We start from the raw sequence: 19,828 nt of genomic DNA, 5'->3' as shown, positions 1-19,828 counted from the left end.
TCCCATAACTCTGTAGGAGATGAAGGAGAGCAACTTTTGCCGGACGACACAGGCCGTAATGTCATGTATATGAACCGGCGATTGTCCAGGATGTAAAAGCTGCTGTATCTAATCCCAAGATGGATTATATATAAAGTAATAAATGACGAATCATTAATCTATTGGCATAATATTTCATTGCGCTGCATTTCTTATCCATTTCTTTGTTAGTGGCTGGATTTATCAATTTAATATTAAAATGATAGCCGTCGGCTCCATCCCAAAAAATGATAGGATATTGTAGGGCATCGTAGCATCGATGAGTTTAATAAAAACTTCTCTTTGAAACTCCTTCTTATATACTAAGAATGACGTCATATACAATGCCTTTGACGTCATATACAAATCACCGGCTATAACGATTGCCACTTCGTTGATAGTTGCGTATCAGTAGGCATCAATTCGATTGCTGTTTTGAACAGAAGCAATAAATTATTATTTATGTGGAAAAGATGTTGCAATTGGGAAACGATAGTCCTTTCAACGTCGGGAGAAATTTCGCAACGTGTATTCAATTCAGAATTTCTATCACTGATGAAGTACAGTTTAAAAAATTTATGTATCACTTTCAAGTTGTTTGGTTTGTTTTACCTTGACTTGTCTTTCGTCACTATGAAATACATATCACCGAACCTTTGTTTTTTAACTAAAATCTGGTAGGCATTGATGACCTTATCCAAGTCAAAATCCCAAACCCAATCATCATTGCTATCATTTTCAGTTTTGATACTTTTTGACTCTCGCTGTCCAGGTTGTTTCAGGTTGCTCTTTTGATTCCTCGGCACGCTTTCTTTTGGTGATTTCTCTTTGAGACGCAAGCCTGTTTTCACGCTGTTGTTGTGATTCCTCGGCACGCTTTCTTTTCTTACTTTCTCTATTAGCCGCAAGCCTTTTGGCATGAGCTATCTTTGAGCAGCTTCCTTGTCTGTTTCTTCTGAATGACGTCATATACAGTCGACAAACATGACGTCAGTACACAAACAACTTATTTTTGTATATATAGATTACGGATAACATTTGTTTTCACTCATTTCTTGCAATTTTTCTTTCATGGTTGTTTCAAAGGTTTCCTATTGTTTTTAAAGCAGTTGACAACCCACTGGAGCTTAGTTGTCTTAAAGTGCGTTCGAGCATCCCATATCTGACGTATCCACTTATTACTAGTTCCCTAGGGGTAGTTCTTAAAAAAATAACAGCTAATACTAATCCGCCACCTCGTCAACCGAAACCAGAGCTTAGATACCAAAACAGTAATGAAAAATCGTATCTTGCCCATGAGAAGCTTTTGGTGCAGAGCTCTGAACTTTACGTCTCCTCCAAGCCCGTGCTCCAACGTGTACATTGCACTACAACACCATAGGCGGGAACACCATAGCTCTGAACTATTGTTATCTCAGCTGTGAATTGCTCCGACTTTTAGATTCAGACTGCCAGTTTCCTGTCTCCAGCCACTAGTATCGCTACCGCGCACTGTGTCCCAAAAATAAATCTAGTTTGCATAACTGTATTGGTATCCAAGTTGTGACTGAAACGCTATAGGCAACTAGGCGATAAACAATATCAATCCTGCGTATTCCACTACACACATAGCTTATTTACAAGCCCCTGAAAGTTGTCACATTTCAAAATAACTGTCTTCTTTTGTTCTCGGCACGTTTTTTTTTCTCTCGTTTTTGAAAAGATTGAATTTTTAGTTTACATATGACGTCACTTATCCTCGGCAATACTGCATTGTCCAGGGGTAGCAGGTGTAACTCTTCCGACCATTAACGGTCTTGGTTATTCAGACTGTTTCAAGTAGTAATCGTGTTAACCTTTGACATCACCTATGTTTGGCGAAACACAAAGGATAAGTAATCGGGTTTGTTGGATAAACAATCTTGGGATGCTCGAACGCACTGTTACCTGGAACCTGGAATCCAGTCTGCTCCTCTGGTGCTATTGTTGATACATCCTGGTTAGGTGCATGGGGGCTGTCTACCTGCTCATGTGTTTTGCCGCTTTTTCTACATTATCTGGTATCTAAGCAGGTAGTTAAGCCATTGGGTTCCATATAGCTAAGCAGGTACTTCTATGATAAACCTTCAACCGCTCAAATTGTTGATTGATTAACACATTATAGAACCTTTATTTTTCGTTAGTTCCACTCAGCTTAGCGTGAGACAAGACAAAGAAAAGTGACAGAATAGACAGAAAATATATAATTTGGGCTATATATTGGCATATTAGGAGGGGGGGTAAAGTGTTTGGAAAATGCGAACTTATAAAACAATTCTCACTACATAATATGCAGAATAATTGTTTCTGCATATGAACAACATTAGGTAGGGGGTATATCATGCAAGTACTGCTAAGCATGTGAAGTATTCCAAGTTTGTATTCTGATCGCTCATATAAGCTATAGAAGCAGTCAATATATAATCAGTTGCACATTTGGTTTTACTTCGGTAGGATGCATTAAGCTCAATTTTAGTTACGTAAGCTTTGTTCAGACAAATTACAGTAAATTCTGCCAACCAGCAAAACCAGCAAACCAGCCGAACGACGCTAATATGTTAGTTTTGGCTAGTATTTATAGGGAAAAAAGATCTCATGAAGTTTTCTCAGAAAATCAACCTGTCTAAAATCGTTGGTTGTCTTAGATACATTTTGCAGTTGTTTTTTTTAGCCAATTATAAAAACACCCACACCACATAGCCCTAACCCTCTCACCCACAACCCTAAACTAGTTACACCACACCTCTTCTGCTCGTTTTAATGTTAGCAGGGTGCGACTTTAGAACAAAAAAATCAATATTAGCTTTCCTGAAGAATTGCCCTAACAAAGGGTCTGATGAGTTTGAAGCGTGCATCTGTAAGTTCTTGGGCCAAGAGGAGCTGAGTTTTCAGGAAATACAGTTCTTGGGGGATAACCCGGAAGGGACCCAAGAATTGGCTATTTTTCTGATCAAAACTTATATCATTACAAGCTGGGCCATGGTACTCAGGAAGGGACGCAAGAATTGGCTATTTTTTCTGATCAAAACTTGTGTCATTAAGTCTTCAGACTGAATGTATGCAAAAATTAGGGGTGGTGGTAAGTCAAACGATACAATGGGTCTTTTACGGGGCAGATAATCTATGCACGATTAAGCAGCGAAGTAAATGAAAAGACACTATGTGTTGTCAGGTTATCAAAATGGCTTTTTGTCCCGTAATGGGATTGTTTTTAAAGGGCCAGGATACTTCAAGTAGGAAAAGGGTTAAGAATATGGAAATAAATCTAGTTGTATGATTTCCCGAAGTTTTATTTCTTGTTTTTAGACAACAAAACAGGATTGCTTTCAATCAATGACTTTTACAAATATCTGCTAAATAAATAAACAAGTATAACAAAGTGTGGCATAAGAGATCATTTTAACAAAATAGTTAATCAAGATGCCCCAAATGGGGGTTGGGGTCAAATTGTTTCAGCTCCATAGAAGACCAAGTATTATGCAGATTTTCAGTTTATCTTAATAATAATCCTACTCCCCGTTGACTCAAAACTCTAAATAAAAGTTATTATTAGGAATTTATTGCACAAACTACTGCTAAAGGAGAATTTTGACTGAATATTGCAATTTTAGCTCAAATTTAAGTTGCAATCCAACATTTTAATCAGAAAAACTGATAAAGAAACTGGAAACATTTCTAATGTTAACCAATAATAAAACTCTGTCAATGCAAAAAAAAACAGCAATTGATTGACAAAAGTGTCCTGAAAAGCAAATTCCACAGAGAAGTAAAGAGCCATATTGAAACCTAAGCTGAACAAGAAATTAATATAATAATTCAAACTTAAAACAAGAGAAATAAAATCAATGAATAAATGAAACAAAAAACAAACAGAGATTAAAGTCAGTAATCGTATCAAATTAAAAAATAACAGACTCTGATATAGATGAAGAAATGAATTCTTAGACAAACTGAAATTAAAAAAAATAATCAGGCCAAACCCAAAACGAACAACAATTAAAACGAACGGGAGTAGGGCTGCCACACCCTAAACCTTCTAAAGGTACTTTACTCAGGAATATCTTTATTGTAAAAACAGGGGAAGAAGTTTCAATTTGGATACTTTTGAAATTTTATTTTTGATGAATATCATTTTTTTAAATAAAAATAATTTATTCATATTATTCATAGGACCCCGACTCCAGACGGTGTTCCCATATTTCCAGATATTCCTAAATGGTTACCATTCAATGAAGAAACTCAAGAATATCTAGCAATCGATAATGAATTCATGACGAGGCAAAATTATGAAGGCACATTTACAGTGGCAGTTGACGAAGGTTTTGGTAGTATATTCGAATATGACCAAATCTATGAAGAAGATAGAGTTCTTATTCAAGACCATTTATGGACTTAATAAATTGTAGCCGTTATTGATTTATGTTGATAATTTCGAAAGCCACATTAGCCTCCCATCACAAAGAATTAAAAATATAAGAGAAGAAAAGTAGGAAAAGGTTTTATAAGGCTAACAAAAATTCTGGATGAAACAAAACAGACATTTCGGGAGCACAACTGCTTTCCTTCTTCAGCAATATTAGAGAAAGTCCTTAAGAATCAAGTTGAGATTGTCTGTGATAATGCAAATGATACAGACAAGGTAAAACAAAAAGACGAAAAAAAACAACAACGTGGAGATCAAAATGAAACAAAAACCCAGATTCGAAGAACTACAAACCTAAAAACGCGGAAAAAACAGCAGATAAAGTTAAAATTAAAAGAGTTAAAAAGATTTAAAAACCAAACAACCCAAATCAAAAACCTATTCGCTTGGCCAAGATCCAACTATAAAAACCATTGTTTGATATAGTTGCATCCATAACCCGTTGGATCCATAAAGTTGGGTCCCAAGATCCAAGGATCCAACTTTAAAACCCGTTCTCATTTTTGCTCCCTTTTATTTTATTCTTTTTGACTTATCTTCAATTACCAACTTTTCATTACAAGACGAATCAGGCAGAGCCGAAAAACGACTTGGTCATCCATAGTCGCAATATATTACCCAGCTTTTTATGGTCGTGAGGTAGGTCTGTCTAAACCAAGATTAGAATACTAGAAGCTATTGTGATGACAGTGGTCAAGTTGGTTTCTCAAGCATAGGTGTTTCTAAAAATGGAGGAAAATTTGTGAAATGTTTTCCAGAGAAATGGCCCACGGATTGTTTTGGGTATCCGACTGACTGACCATGTTTCAAACAGTTGGCTGTGCGAAAAGTGCGGTTCAATCCCATTTTCTATGGCTATGTTGAGAGAAAGGTTGAGGTGAATTGAGCACGTTCTACGGATAAAGGATGACAGATTGCCAAATATTGTCCTTTTTTGCCAGCCGTCTAAGGCTATACTGAAATCAGGTCGTCTGCTATTGGGCTGGGATAATGTCATGAAGAAAGATTTAATGGAAATGGGAACTTTCTGGTTGGGTGTAAAGAGGGTGGCTTTGGATAAATTAGGCTGGAGGAGGAGCGTGCGTAGCTGTGTTGGCGTCAGTTAGATTGTTGCAGTGAGTTCTTAGAAGCCGCAGTAGTAGTAGTAAAGGTGGGTGCGTCAAAGATTGTTACAAACCTTGCTATATTGTTAAAGTAGTAGAGATTGCTCTGTTATATTTTTAAACTGTCCCCATTTAATGCAAAGCAAAGTTGTGCTCAAAACTATAGGATTTATCTCATATTTCATAAATTCAAATAAAAGTAAAAATAGGTATTTAGGCTTTTAGTGGAAATGTTTTTCAGGTAAGATTTAAATAAGAAAGACTCTCGAAAAAACATAAAAATTACAGTGAATCATATTGTTCCATCAGTTTGGTATTGGAAGTCTTTATATTCGAAGAAATGAACCTTTTTTTTTCCCAATCATGGTTAACAAGGGCATATCCAGGACTTTTGATGGGGGGGATATAGTTTTTAGGGAGGTTTATGATTTTTTTTAATGCATTATAAGTTATTTAAATGCATTTCCGTTATGTTTTTACGAGCCCGAAATAGTTTTTTTTTTTTTGGGGGGGGGGGGGGTCAGACCCAGTCCCCCCCAGCTGAATAAGGTCTTGATCGCTAATATTCCTTGTGTCCAGTAAACTAAGACCTCTTTTATATGTTAAAGACTCCTTTTATATACAAAGACTCCTCCTGTAAACAAACCTTGAATATTGAATTATTAAAATATCTTAATTAATTTTAGTATTTACATGAAAAATTTGGATGGGTGTTTTAGTTTTATGTACACACTCCATCATACTGGTGAGAGATACTCTAGCTCTATCTTTGCTAGGTTGGTAGGCTATTGTATTCAGATATTTAGGTATCAGCTCGTTAGGTTTGAAGAGTGTATCTATCGTAAAATGTGCGAGGAAAAATCGGATACCACGCAGAAAAATTTTTCTGGCCACATCAAACAAAAACATGTTCGAACAAATTTCAAACAGTTCGTGGTAACGAACTGTAGTAAGGAGCGATCCGGCTCAATAGTAACCAAAACTCTAAAAAATTGAATTTTGATATAAATAGCTACATCAAAAGAATCGCATTTTAATGCTGATTTTAAATATATAAGTTTCATCAAGTTTAGTCTTAGCCATCAAAAGTTACGAGCCTGAGAAAATTTGCCTTATTTAGGAAAATAGGGGGAAACACCCCCTAAAAGTCGTAGGATCTTAACGAAAATGACACCATCAGATTCAGCGTATCAGAGAACCCTACTGTAGAAGTTTCAAGCTCCTATCTACAAAAATGTGGAATTTTGCATTTTTTGCCAGAAGACAAATCACGGGTGCGTGTTTATTTGTTTGTTTTTTTGTTTTTTTGTTTTTGTTTTTTTTTCCCAGGAGTCATCGTATCGACCAAGTGGTCCTAGAATGTCGCAAGAGGGCTCATTCTAACGGAAATGAAAAGTTCTAGTGCCCTTTTTAAGTGACCAAAAAAATTGGAGGGCATCGAGGCCCCCTCCCACGCTCATTTTTTTCCCAAAGTCAACGGATCAAAATTTTGAGATAACCATTTTGTTTGACATAGTCGAAAATCTTAATAACTATGTTTTTGGGGATGACTTACTCCCCCACAGTCCCTGGGGGAGGGGTTGCAAGTTACAAACTTCAACCAGTGTTTACATATAATAATGGTTATTGGGAAGTGTACAGACGTTTTCAGGGGGATTTTTTTGGTTTTGGGGGTAGGGTTGAGGGAGGGGGCTATGTGGGAGGATCTTTCCTTGGAGAAATATGCCATGGTTGAAAAAAATTCAATGAAAAGGGCGCAGGATTTTCTAGCATTACTATAAAAAAAAACAATGAAAAAATAAACATGAAAACGTTTTTTCAAATGAAAGTAAGGAATAGCATTGAAATTTAAAACAAACAGAGATTATTACGCATATAAAGGGCTCTAAAAATACTTTTGCATAAAGAGCGAGGTATTTAGGAGGAGATAAATACCTCGCTCTTTATGCTAAAATATTTTTAGTGATTTCAACTATTTATTCAACGGCCTATTTGATTCAGGGGTCATTCTTAAAGAATTGGAACAAAACTTACGATTTAGTGTAAAGAGCGAGGTATTAACGAGGGTACAAACCCCCTCGTACACATAATAAAAATATAAGAATATAAAAGTTTGTTACGTAAGTTAATTCTTAAGTTACGTATATTTTTTACTAATAAAAACGTTCATTGAATATTAAAAGTTATAGTAGCCTTTTTAAGTAACCGAAAAATTGGAGGGCAGCTAGGCCTCCTTCCCCACCCCTTATTTCTCAAAATCGTCTGATCAAAACTAAGAGAAAGCCATTTAGCCAAAAAAAAATTAATATACTAATTTCATTTCAATAATTTATGTGCGGAGAGCCAAAATCAAACATGCATTAATTCAAAAACGTTCAGAAATTAAATAAAAAAAACTAGTTTTTTAACTGAAAGTAAGGAGCGACATTAAAACTTAAAACGAACAGGAATTACTCCGTATATGAAATGGGTTGTCCCCTCCGCAGTCCCACGCTCTTTACGCTAAAGTTTTAGTTGTTTTAAAAAGTAGAATTGTGGCAAAGAGTCAAACTTTAGCGTAAAGAGCGTGGGACTGCGGAGGGGACAACCCATTTCATATACGGAGTAATTTCTGTTCGTTTTAAGTTTTAATGTCGCTCCTTACTTTCAGTTAAAAAACTAGTTTTTTTTATTTAATTATATGTAGCGTCCATAAGTAGAGATCCAAAGACTCCTTCTGGATTCCTTGACAGATCGCTTCTGACATGGAGAGCATTTTCTACCTATTTTGTTACTTTTTATATTAATAAAAAAAACTTACTGACAAAAGACTTTTTTAAAGAAAAGTAAAGTCCATGTTAAACCTAAGATCAGAAGAAACAGAAACCTACAATAACTCAAACTCAAGTGACCACAAATTACTAATAAAGAATAAACGAAACCCGAAACGACAGAAATAAAACAAATAATCATAGAAAAAACATAAAACAGGTACCAATATAAATTAATAAGTAAATGGTAAAACGAGTAAAGTTTAAACTGAATATGCAAATCAAGCTTAAAACAAAACCAAAAAAAAATGTTGCTATTGAAGTATAAGTAAAACAAAAACGAACAGAAAACAAATAAACAATCATAGCAAACAAACATACAATAGGTACTAATATAAATGAATAAATAAATCTTAAAGCAAGTTAAACTTAAATTGAATATGTAAATCAAGCGTGAAACGAACAAAAATCACTAAAAATTAGAGTTTGGGTTTTGCTTCCTTCTCTAACTGTAAAAGTCAAAAGCCTACTGCATAATTGGCGCTCTACTGAAAACTATAAGCGTCTTGAATAGTACAAATAAAATGAAAATGAATGTTTGATATTAATGCTATTAATTGTTAAGAGATCATCTGGTCAAGAAATTACTCCATTGTCACTTTATTTTTCATTTTCACTTCTGTAATAACTGGAAAAGAAAATATTTCTTATATAATTCGTTTTCTCTGAAGCACCAATGACGGAGTAGGCCTTATACTTTCGCAGTTAGGGAACGGGGAAGTATCCAATTCTTGTTTATAGTGAAGTTATATTTGTCTTGAATTGTCTCGGAAACAACTAATAAAATTAAACTGAATATTAGACGTGTCATTTTAACAATTGCAGAAAGCTCATCAGTTCAAGATTTTGTTTCACTCAGGGCCGGATTTAAAGCTATGGTATTTCTATACAAGCATTTTTCCCGTTCTGTTTTTACAAGATTTTCGGGGAAATCCCTAGAACTTCAGCAATTGTAGAAACCGCAGGGCCTAGTGGGGCTATTTGTGAATCCAGGTCTCGTTTCACTGAAATTTGATTATTTTTTTAAATGTTGTAATAGTTAGAAAAGAATATTCTAACTAAGCAAATACTAACTAAGCAATAACAAAGCAGTAGGTTGTACGAAAAATTTGGTTCAATTCCGCTTTCTAGGGCTATAATGAAAGGAAGGTTGAGATGGCTAGGCCACGTTCTGCGGATGAGGGATAACAGATTGCCAAAGATTGTCCTTTTTGGCCAACCGTCTGGGGCTACACGGAAAGCAGGTCGTCCTTGTCTGGGTTGGGAGGATATCATAAATAAAGATTTAAAGGAAATAGGAACTTCCTAGGAGGGTGTAAAGAGGGAGGCCTTGAATAGTTTAGGTTGGAGGAGGCGTGTGCATAGCAGTGTTCGCCTCAGGCGGCTTGGTGGTGCAGTGAGTTATTAGTAGTAGTAGTAGTAGTAGTAATAACAAAGCAAACACCGATTGAATCTGAGCTTGAAGGATATTATTGACGCACTGACGGATTATATCTATATATATAAAAATAAGTTGTTTGTGTGTTGTGTGTTGACTGACGTCATGCATGTTTGTCGACTGACGTCATTATAAGGATTGAGCATTATGCCGTCATGAAGTTGTTTGTCGACTCACGTCATGTTTGTTATGACGTCAAAGGCTTTGTATATGACGTCATTATAAGTATATAAGAAGGCCTTTCAAAGAGAAATTTTCAATATAGATTTTAACATGACAGAAGAACCATCAATGGCAACAGCCGAGGAAGCTACTCAAAGAGTCTATGCCAAAAGGCTTGCGGCTAATAGAGAAAGTATGAAAAGAAAGTGTGCCGAGGAATCACAGGCTAATAGAGAAAGTATGGAAAGAAAGCGTGCCGAGGAATCACAACAACAGCGTGAAAACAGGCTTGCGGCTAATAGAGAAAGTATGAAAAGAAAGCGTGCCGAGGAATCATAACAACAGCGTGAAAACAGGCTTGCGTTTCAAAGATAAACCACCAAAAGAAAGCGTGCCGAGGAATCACAGGAGCAACCTGGAAATTTTCACCTGGCATTCAGGTACAGCCCAGTCGATGATTATAGCTTGAGTAGATGTGTTCAAATCGGGACTATGTCTAAACTTTGTCCCTATTGCAAGGCCTTGAAATTTAATGGTGAAACAATGGGAATGTGCTGCGCCTCAGGAAAAGTTAAACTTCCTCAACTGGCTGTACCACCAGAGACAGCAACAAGACTTTGCTTACTGGAACTACGTCAGAATCTAAGCGTTTTTCGTCAAACATCAGAAAATATAACTCATGTTTCCAAATGACGTCGTTTGGTGCCCAAATCGAAAATCAAGATCAATTTATGCCTACTTTCAAAGTAAAAGGGCAAATTTATCATAGAGCAGGGTCCCTTCTACCATTCTAAGGCGAGAATCATAAATTTTTACAACTGTACTTCATCAGCGATAGAAATTCTGAATTGAATGGACGTTGCGAAATTTCTCCCCACGTTGAAAGGACTATCGTTTCCCAATTGCAACATCTTTTCCACGAAAATAATAATTTAGTGCGTCTGTTCAAAACAGCCATCGATTTGATGCCTACTGATACGCATAAAATTGTTATTTCCGCTGACAAAACGCCTACTTGCGAAGATGTGCGTAGATACAATACTCCATCTATCGACGAAGTGGCAATCGTTATGGTCGGTGATCAGTTTTTACCTCGAGATACTATTCTTCACAAGCGAAACGCTCAACTGGTAAGAATTGCTGAAACTCATCGATGCTACGATGCCCAACAATATCCTATCATTTTTTGGATACAATCCACCGGATACAACGTTAACTGCTTTCTTTTCATTATCTGAAAATGATTCTCTTGCAAAAAAGAACTGCTGTATACTGAAGTGCCTTCGTATTACACGTGGAATGCTAAAAATAAAGTATATGAACGTCGAAAACAGGGTAAGTCAGTCGACGGCCAACTTACCATCTTCAAAGATACCACGATAGGAATACCTTACACCATTTATCCCAATCAACATGAATGCTTCTTTCTTCGCCTGCTTTTGGTGAATGTACCCGGTCCAACGTCCTTTGAGTATTTGAGAACTGTAAACGGTATTATACATGACACCTACCGTAGTGCATGCCAAGCTCTGAATTTGTTGGAGAATGACCAACACTGGGATAACTGCATCAATGACGCGTGCGAAACGTCAACTCCAAGTCAAATTTGTGCATTGTTTGGAATCATAATAACAACTTGCTCTCCTTCAGCTCCTACAGAGTTATGGGAAAAATATAAATCGAAAATGGCCTAGGATATACTCCATCGAAAACGGCTAGAGACGTCAGATATCACTTTTGATTTTATTTCAGAAATTTATAACTACACTTTAGTTATTATTTAAGATTTGTGCGTATGTATGGCAAACAAACCTCTTCAGGGTTTGGGAATGCCTTCACCTAATCGTAAAGCTGCTGTTTCAACATGTGTAGAATTGGATCGTGAACAAAGTTACTGCACGAGTGATCTATTGTCGTATGTACAAAATAACATTTCTAAGTTAACGTCTGAGCAAAAGGACATTTATGATAAGATAATGCATTGTGTCGATAACAACGTTGGATAAATCTTTTTTTGGATGTGTCAGGAGGTACTGGTAAAACATTGGTGATAAAATTGATTCTGGCATCAATTCGATCAAAAAATGACATAGCGTTGGCAATTGCGTCGTCCGGAATAGCCGCAACGTTGCTGCCTGGTGGAAAAACTGCTCATTCCGCTTTGAAATTGCCTCTGAATTTTCATTCTGCGGAAACTCCCACTTGCAATATTTCCAAATCATCTGGGATGGGCAAAGTATTGCAGCAATGCAAACTTATTTTTGGGACGAGTGTACAATGGCACACAAAAAATTGCTCGAGGCTCTGGATCAATCCTTGAGAGATTTGCAAGGGAATTCGAAATTCTTTGGCTGCACATTAATATTGCTTGCGGGAGATTTCAGGCAAACATTACCTATAATACCTAGATCAACCCCTGCAGACGAAATGAATGCTTGCCTGAAAAATTCTAATTTATGGTCACACGTAAAGACATTAAAATTAACAAAAAAATATGTGTGTCCGATTGCCAAACGATGAATCTGGTCAAACATTTTCAGATCAATTGCTGGCAATTGGAAACGGAAAGCTCCCAGAAGACTCAATTTCAGGACGTATACAACTGCCTGCTGAATTCTGTAATTTAGTGACGTCCAAAAATGAATTTGTTGAAAAAGTATTTCCGAATATTCTAACCAATTATAAAAAACATAAATGGCTAAAAGAACGAGCGATTCTGGCAGCCAAGAATAAAGACGTCAACGAAATCAACAATATTGTTTTGACCAAGATTCGAGACCAGGCAGTCCTTTACAATTCAGTCGACACAGTTCTGGAACCAAATGAGGCGGTTAATTATCCATCTGAATTTTTAAATTCCCTGGATCTCCCAGGGTTTCCACCACACGTGCTACCACTAAAAATAGGCGTACCAATAATATTGTTACAAAATATCAACCCACCAAAGCTTTGCAATGGCACGCAACTTGCCGTAAAAAAATAATAATGGAAAACGCAATAGAGGCAACAATCTTGACAGGGCCTTTTGAGGGTGAGGCTGTTCTTATTCCTCGTATTTCCATGATTCCAACGGATCTGCCTTTTCAATTTGAAAGATTGCAATTCCCAATTCGATTAGCATTTGCAATCACCATCAACAAAGCTCAAGGGCAATCATGCAGAAAAATGCAGTATAGATCTTAATTCAAATTGTTTTTCCCATGGACAATTTTACGTTGCATGTTCGAGGGTCGGTAAACCTGACAATCTATTTATATGCACTGACAATGGGACATGAACCTATAGGGAGACCAAGATAGACAAGGTGATTGACAGGTTAAACCAAAGAATTCCCAAGTTTGACTAAATTTATTAGATCACTCTTCCAGTTAAAAAGGACTATTTCCGACTTAACAGAATTGAAATGTAGACCAAGCTTAAGGTATTTTGCTTCAAGCATAGAAAAAAAAACTTCACTGACTCGTTGTAGGGTGTGACAAATTCAGAATATCATCAGCATAGAAAATTAGTGACAGATTTCTTGACAATAAAATTAACGTGGAGAGACATAGATCGTGAGTGCCAATGAAGCAGTTATTAAATAGACCAGGTGAAGAAACTGCCCCTTGGCATGAACCCTTTAAAACCGGAATAAGCTTTGTTCGAGCAACTGGATTCATATTCTTATCAGGTGGTAATTTTAGTCGAATATGCAGTCGAGAATACATGTCTCGAAGTGTGAGAATAACTGCAGGGCATAGCTCTCGCTTGGCAGCTTTCAGAAGCATTACGGGGCGTATTAACGAGTCAAAGGCACGTTTGACGTCATGACTAGCAAGAGCAAGACATTCCCCCGTTGATTCTGCATCAATTATAGCGTTTGCCACGACTGTAAGTGCTCTCGGAAGGCCATGGAGCCTTTCGTAGGGGAATAAGTGCATTGTAATTCCATTTTGAATTTTATTTTGTATTAAATTGTATTGAATAATAATAAACTTCTTCTTCTCTTCTTCTTCTTCTTCTTCAGAACATCCTGTCCCTTGTTTGAACCCGAACTGATGTGGGGGGGGGGATAAAATGTCTTTTCAAGATCGTCTATAAAGAGTAGTTTAAAAAGTTTACAGAAAGATGTCGCAACAGTAATTGGTCGAAAAGAGGAACATTGAGGTTCTATCTTCCCTTTTTTAGAAATGGGTGTGAGATCACCAATACAAAATGTAATGTGAATCTTGTACTGAGTAAAAATCATTTGCATTAAAAGTGTGACGTGCTGAACAAGAAGAGAGCTACCATGCTTTAGATGCATAGCACTAACATAATCAATACCACTAGATGATTTTTGCTTTTGGATAAATAGCTTTTCAACGGACTTATTAGTAACGACAAAATGGGTTCTGTTAGGAAGCAGCCAATATTTCTTCGAGCTTTGCTCCGCAAAGTTGCTCAAGCTCAGGATCCGGTGAAGAAAATTCAGATTCATAGTCCAAATACCATGCATCATCTGAAATATTGGAAGCATAAGCAAAAGAAGCATCAACCCGCGTTTGTGAAACCATTCTGAAAAAATAATTCCGGTCTAACCTTGCCATAGCTGAATTAATATTCATGAGATTTTACCTATGAATTGCGAGAGCTTTAGAAAACATTATTTTTGTACGAACATGCAGATGATTTAGGATACCAGTTTTCGGACGACCACAGTCTTTCCATAACGAAAACCAGAATTTTGCATGGTGGCAAGAGGAAACAAGTTCAGGATTTTAAGACCAAACGGGAATAATACCCTTACGAACTCTGTGAAGAGGAACTGCTTGATCTTCCGCAAAACGAAGAGCATGATAAATTTCAGCAGAATAAACATCCAAATATAGTTGTTATTCAATGTCAGGAGAGTAAAGTGATTTATGTAAAAGGTGGAGGGGAAAACAGATCTTGTAGAGAATAGAATCTGAGAAAAGCAAAAATAATTCCGAATTAAATTTTGACACATCCCGAACAAATTGAGAGACTTGGATATTACAATGGATGGGATGAGAAACCAATTTTTCTATTTGGAAAGGAGAAGCTATTGGAAGATGGTTTCAAAGCTGGAATTCACAAAGTACTTTCACATGGTTAATAACAAGATCTGAGAAAGCTGCAACATGATCCAGGATCGGTATATGAGAGGATTTGTGTATATAGGTAAAAACAGATTCTTTATCGACAACATAAAAAATCACCAAAAAGGCCTTTAATCAAATTAGTCTTCATAGATAGTTTGGAGCCTACTTCACTTAAATAACAATTAAAATCCCCTACGATTTCACATTGAAGCCCTAAACACTTTATATTTATTAAACAGGATCCTAATTTTTCATATTACAGGGCAAATAGACGCTCATGTTCATCATTGTTGTAATTTGTTGGTAAATAAACATTAATAAAGACACAACTCTCAACTCTATTGGCTAAATAATGATCAATTGTCCCAAATAGACTAGACTTAAGTGGCAACGACATAAAATCCTTAAGCCTCCGGGGGGCCTTCCTCTGGTATTAAATCTTTTTGCGGGGACGCAGTGACACGTTGCACCATTTAATCTCATTAGATTTGTACCATGCTTTGTCAAAAAATGCTCTTGTAAGCACATAACATTATATTTTGCAAGTAGCGTTATTTGCTAAAGAACCATTTATATTCCAAGATAGGAAACTTACCACAGAAGTCATTGGCTCACGGTTTCGCAGTTTTTAGGGCAATTAATTCTTTAGCACGTATGGCCTGGAGCTTTACAGCTTACACAAAAATGACTCTTCTTACACGGGGATTCAGATTTTAACTTATAGTCACTAGCTCCGCATTTCGAGCACAGGGTAGTGTTTGTGCAGTTTGCAGTAAGGTGGCTAGTCATATGACAGTTACAGCATTGAAAAGGCAAAAACACAAACTCCTAGGTGGCAAATCACTCATAACCGATTTTTAATGATTCTTGAAGGAACAAATATAAGTCTTTTTGTGATTTGAAATACCTTTGAATGTGCGTGACGCAGCACACTTAGCTGTTTTGATGCATTTTTTGGATTAATTTCTTCAGTGACGAATCGACTAGTTCGTCCGGTACTTCTTTAACAACAGCAACAAAGGCAGGCTTTTTAAGTATGACATTTTGAGTGGGGTCAGAACGCTTTACCTTTTCATCAACTAGACTAGCGGTTTCTTTAGACGAGACGGCAAGTTTGATTTATTCTTGCCACGACTTAGCTCAGATATATTGTTGCCAGAGCTAAGACAAAGACTGTATATAAGCTCCGTTAGGCCTTTTAGCAGTTTTGGAGTGTTTTTTTAATATTAAAGCATACGAGGGCTTGGGCATTGAGTCATGCCTTTAGGACAAGACCAGTGACTGGTTTGAGAGGCTACCTGAAGGATGAGACATGTTTGCCAGAACGCTATCCAGTTTATGCGATAGCTCTTTGACCTTAGACACAACTGTGGTATTTACAGCCTCTCCAATAGTTGGGACTTCACATGGACTAAGAATAACAAATTTTGGTATTTTTACGGTTTTTCTTGGCAGCAGCAACTAAAGTTTTATACATGTTAAGAATATTATCTTCGTCTTTAGAGTGAGTCACCATTCGGGTTGTAACACTTAGTTCAGCATACACAACTTTCTTTGCTTGGATGATAGTATCGCGATAAAAATCAGCGACAGCTGCCTTTTGGCCTAATTCTTGCTTAACTCCATCAATTAGAGATCGGCTTAAAAAGTTCAAAACAGGATTCAAAATTAATCTGACTTCCATATCATAATGTTCAAATGCTTTCTCAAATTACCCGGCCTCACTTTTTTCCATTATCGTTTTCTCCCTCTCTACTTCCTCCTTTCCTTCTTTTCCTTCTCTCTTTACGTTCAATTTAAATCCTCAAAACATCAAATATGTGATATAAAGTATATAGATGTTGATTCCTTGATAAACCTTAACACAGATTTTAATTAAAGCTGATATTTTGCTAAATATTGCGAGATCTAGCAAGTGGGATTAAAATTCATACCTCAAACTATAAAGTATGTGAAATGAAATATAATCCGATTATCCAAACGAAATACCCAAAGAAAATCCAAGAACTTATCCAAGATAAAGTAAGTAAGAGGAGCTTTCAAACACGAGTCCTATCTATGGAGAAATCTACGAAGAGTCAGACACTTCTGGAAGAAGAGAAAGAAAAGTCGAGAAGAGGTTTCTTATCAAGCTAAACACAAGTATGGGTCCTAAAAGAAAACATTCAGAAATTAATGGTTCTATTGACCATGTAAGATGAAATCACTTCTTACTGTTAAGCTAACTTCCCATCATTAGAGTTCAGAAGTGGTCAATGCAATGGTTTTCAGGGCAGGTTGGTTTTGGGGGTAAATAGCCTATTGTATATTGTTGCTGGTTTTGTTTTTAAAGAAATCATTCAGGTCAGTGCAAGAAGAACACACCTTAGGATAATTTTTTATCACCTTATCTAAATTGGGTTAGCTAGTAGGCCTAGCTCTTCTGAAAAAAGTGGGCTATGTTAATAACAAAATAAAAAGGTTGCCTAAACAATTAGTACTTGCCCACTTCTGAAGAAAACACGCTAAACAAATATAAATAATGCGATTAGATATCTTGTTTTATACCTTTTCCAATTATTATGGTCACTTCTCTGGCAATGCACTTCCCCCCCCCAACAGTCCCATATGCAGGCCTAGCTGTAGTAATGTGTTTCTCCATTAACTAATAGTAATGCATTTGGTAAAATTCTAGTTAATTGACTTCTTGCTATCTCGGAAAGGGTTTAGGCTAGGAAAATGAAACTTACAGGGATGGGTCTACAGGTTAAAGTATGTCCTAGTAAGGTTTTTTAACATACCCACCTCCAATCCTTCTCCCTCTAGAGGGCCTATAGAAATTTTGACAACACAACATTTTACCTTAATTTTCAGTTAGTAGTTGCTTTTTCTCTGCCCTTAGTTCTGAAAATACAATTCCTGTTATTTGAGTAGAATTTTGAGCCATATCAATCTCTTTTTTTTTCAAAATTTAGGAAATGTATTTGCATATCTTTGAAACCTTATAAAATGGAATTGAGCAGTTATGAAGCAGAAAACAATTTTGTTGTACTTCAATTAAGCAGAAAATCTATTTTGCAAGGTTTCACTTTTATAACACACATATTTTTAAAAGTCAACAAAGGTCATGGCCCTCTAGAGGGAGAAGGAGTGGAGGTAGTTTCTTCAAAATGCCTTCCAAGGACATACATTAGTCTGTAGATTCATCCCTGAAAGTTTCATTTTCCTAACCTAAACCCTTTCTGAGATAGCAAGAAGTCAATTAACTAGAATTTTACCATGTATTTTCTTGGTCCAGAAGAAAAGATGGTAAAATTCTAATTTAGCAACTTTATGCTCTCTTGGGAAGGGATTAGGTTAGGAACATGGGTAAGTTTTTCTTAATTCATATAAATGACTTACCAATAAAGTGAAAATACCATTTGATGTTTTTTTTTATGTTCTTTATAAATATTATAATTGCTTTTGCTGCAAATTTTTGAGCTTGTACTTTTTGAGCTCTTAAAAATGACCAATTTTCAATTAAAGTACAAGTTATTGGTCATTTTCAACAAAATGATACTATGTTTTCTCAGTGCTGTTTTATTGGTTCTTTTCGATAAAATAATACTACATTTGGTAAAATTCTAGTTAATTGACTTCTTGCTATCTTGGAAAAGGGTTTAGGTTAGGAAAAAATGAAACTTTCAGGGATGGGTCTACAGGTTAAAGTATGTCCTAGTAAAGTTTTTTAACATACCCACCTCCACTCCTTCTCCCTCTAGAGGGCCCTGAAATTTGCCTACATAACAGGTCTGTACCTATTGAAATTTTGACAAAACAACATTTTACCTTAATTTTCAGTTACTTGTTGCTTTTTTTCTGCCTTTAGTTCTGAAAATGTCATTCCTATTATTTGAGTAGAATTTTGAGCCATATCAATGTTTTTTTTATTTCAAAATTTAGGAAATGTATTTTCATATCTTTAAAACCTTATAAAATGGAATTGAGCAAAGTTTTGAAGCTGAAAACAATTTTATTGTACTTCAATTAAGCAGAAGATCTATTTTACAAGGTTTCACTTTTATAACACATATTTTTAAAGGTCATCAAAGGTCAGGGCCCTCTAGAGGGACTAAGAGTGGAGGTAGTTGCTTCAAAATACCTTCCCAGGACATACTTTAGTCTTTAGATTCATCCCTGAAAGTTTAATTTTCCTAACCTAAACCCTTTCTGAGATAGCAATAAGTCAATTAACTAAAATTTCACCCTACAATTTCTCAGTGCCAAAATTATTTATAATAAGGTTAGGTCAAAAGTGCTTAAATTGGAATTTGCAATAGAAGGGATTATTATATTTATAAAGATCATAAAAAAGGCATCAAGTGGTATGTTCACTTTATTGGTAAGTCAATTATATAAACTGCAAAAAATTTACTGGAAAATGAAACTTTCAGGGATGGTTCTATAAACTAAAGTATGTCACAGGAAGGTGTTTTGAAGTACCTACCTCCAGCCTTTCAACCTCTAGAGGGCAGTGACTTTTGATGACCTTTAAAAATCTTTGCATTGTGCAGTGAAACCTTGAACAAAAATTACAAGAAAGCTGTTTTAGAAAAAAAACATTGATGTGGCTTTAAATCCCACTCCTATAGCAGGAATCACATTTTCTGAACTAAAACCAAAGAAAAAGAAATTGATAACCAAAATTTAAAGTAAGATGTTGTTTTTTTAAAATTTCAATGGTCAAGTTCAAAACCTGTGAAATAGGCAAACTTCTAAGACTTAGAAATCAGGAAAGGGTAAACATGGAA

At 36.0% G+C, this 19,828-nt stretch overlaps 2 protein-coding genes across 8 annotated transcripts in view; both read left to right on the top strand.

The window, feature by feature from the left end:
• The window catches only part of LOC136037309 (juvenile hormone esterase-like), a 51,504-nt gene extending 47,033 nt beyond the window's left edge, over positions 1-4,471 (top strand). For both annotated transcript variants that reach the window (XM_065719968.1, XM_065719969.1), the window contains one exon: positions 4,207-4,471. In XM_065719968.1, coding sequence (XP_065576040.1) covers positions 4,207-4,432 — 226 coding nt within the window. In that variant the 3' untranslated portion in view covers positions 4,433-4,471. The remainder of the gene's footprint in view (positions 1-4,206) is intronic.
• A 12,671-nt stretch (positions 4,472-17,142) lies between these two features.
• The window catches only part of LOC136037308 (choline-phosphate cytidylyltransferase B-like), a 40,008-nt gene continuing 37,322 nt past the window's right edge, over positions 17,143-19,828 (top strand). For all 6 annotated transcript variants that reach the window (XM_065719965.1, XM_065719966.1, XM_065719963.1 and 3 more), the window contains exon 1: positions 17,143-17,248. In XM_065719965.1, the coding sequence (XP_065576037.1) occupies positions 17,201-17,248 (48 nt within the window). In that variant the 5' untranslated portion in view covers positions 17,143-17,200. The remainder of the gene's footprint in view (positions 17,249-19,828) is intronic.

The sequence above is a fragment of the Artemia franciscana genome, chromosome 16 (genome assembly GCF_032884065.1).
Source record: "Artemia franciscana chromosome 16, ASM3288406v1, whole genome shotgun sequence".
NCBI classification, from domain to species: domain Eukaryota; kingdom Metazoa; phylum Arthropoda; class Branchiopoda; order Anostraca; family Artemiidae; genus Artemia; species Artemia franciscana.
Note: the sequence above shows the minus strand (reverse complement) of the source record. Positions and strands in the feature narration are given on the sequence as shown.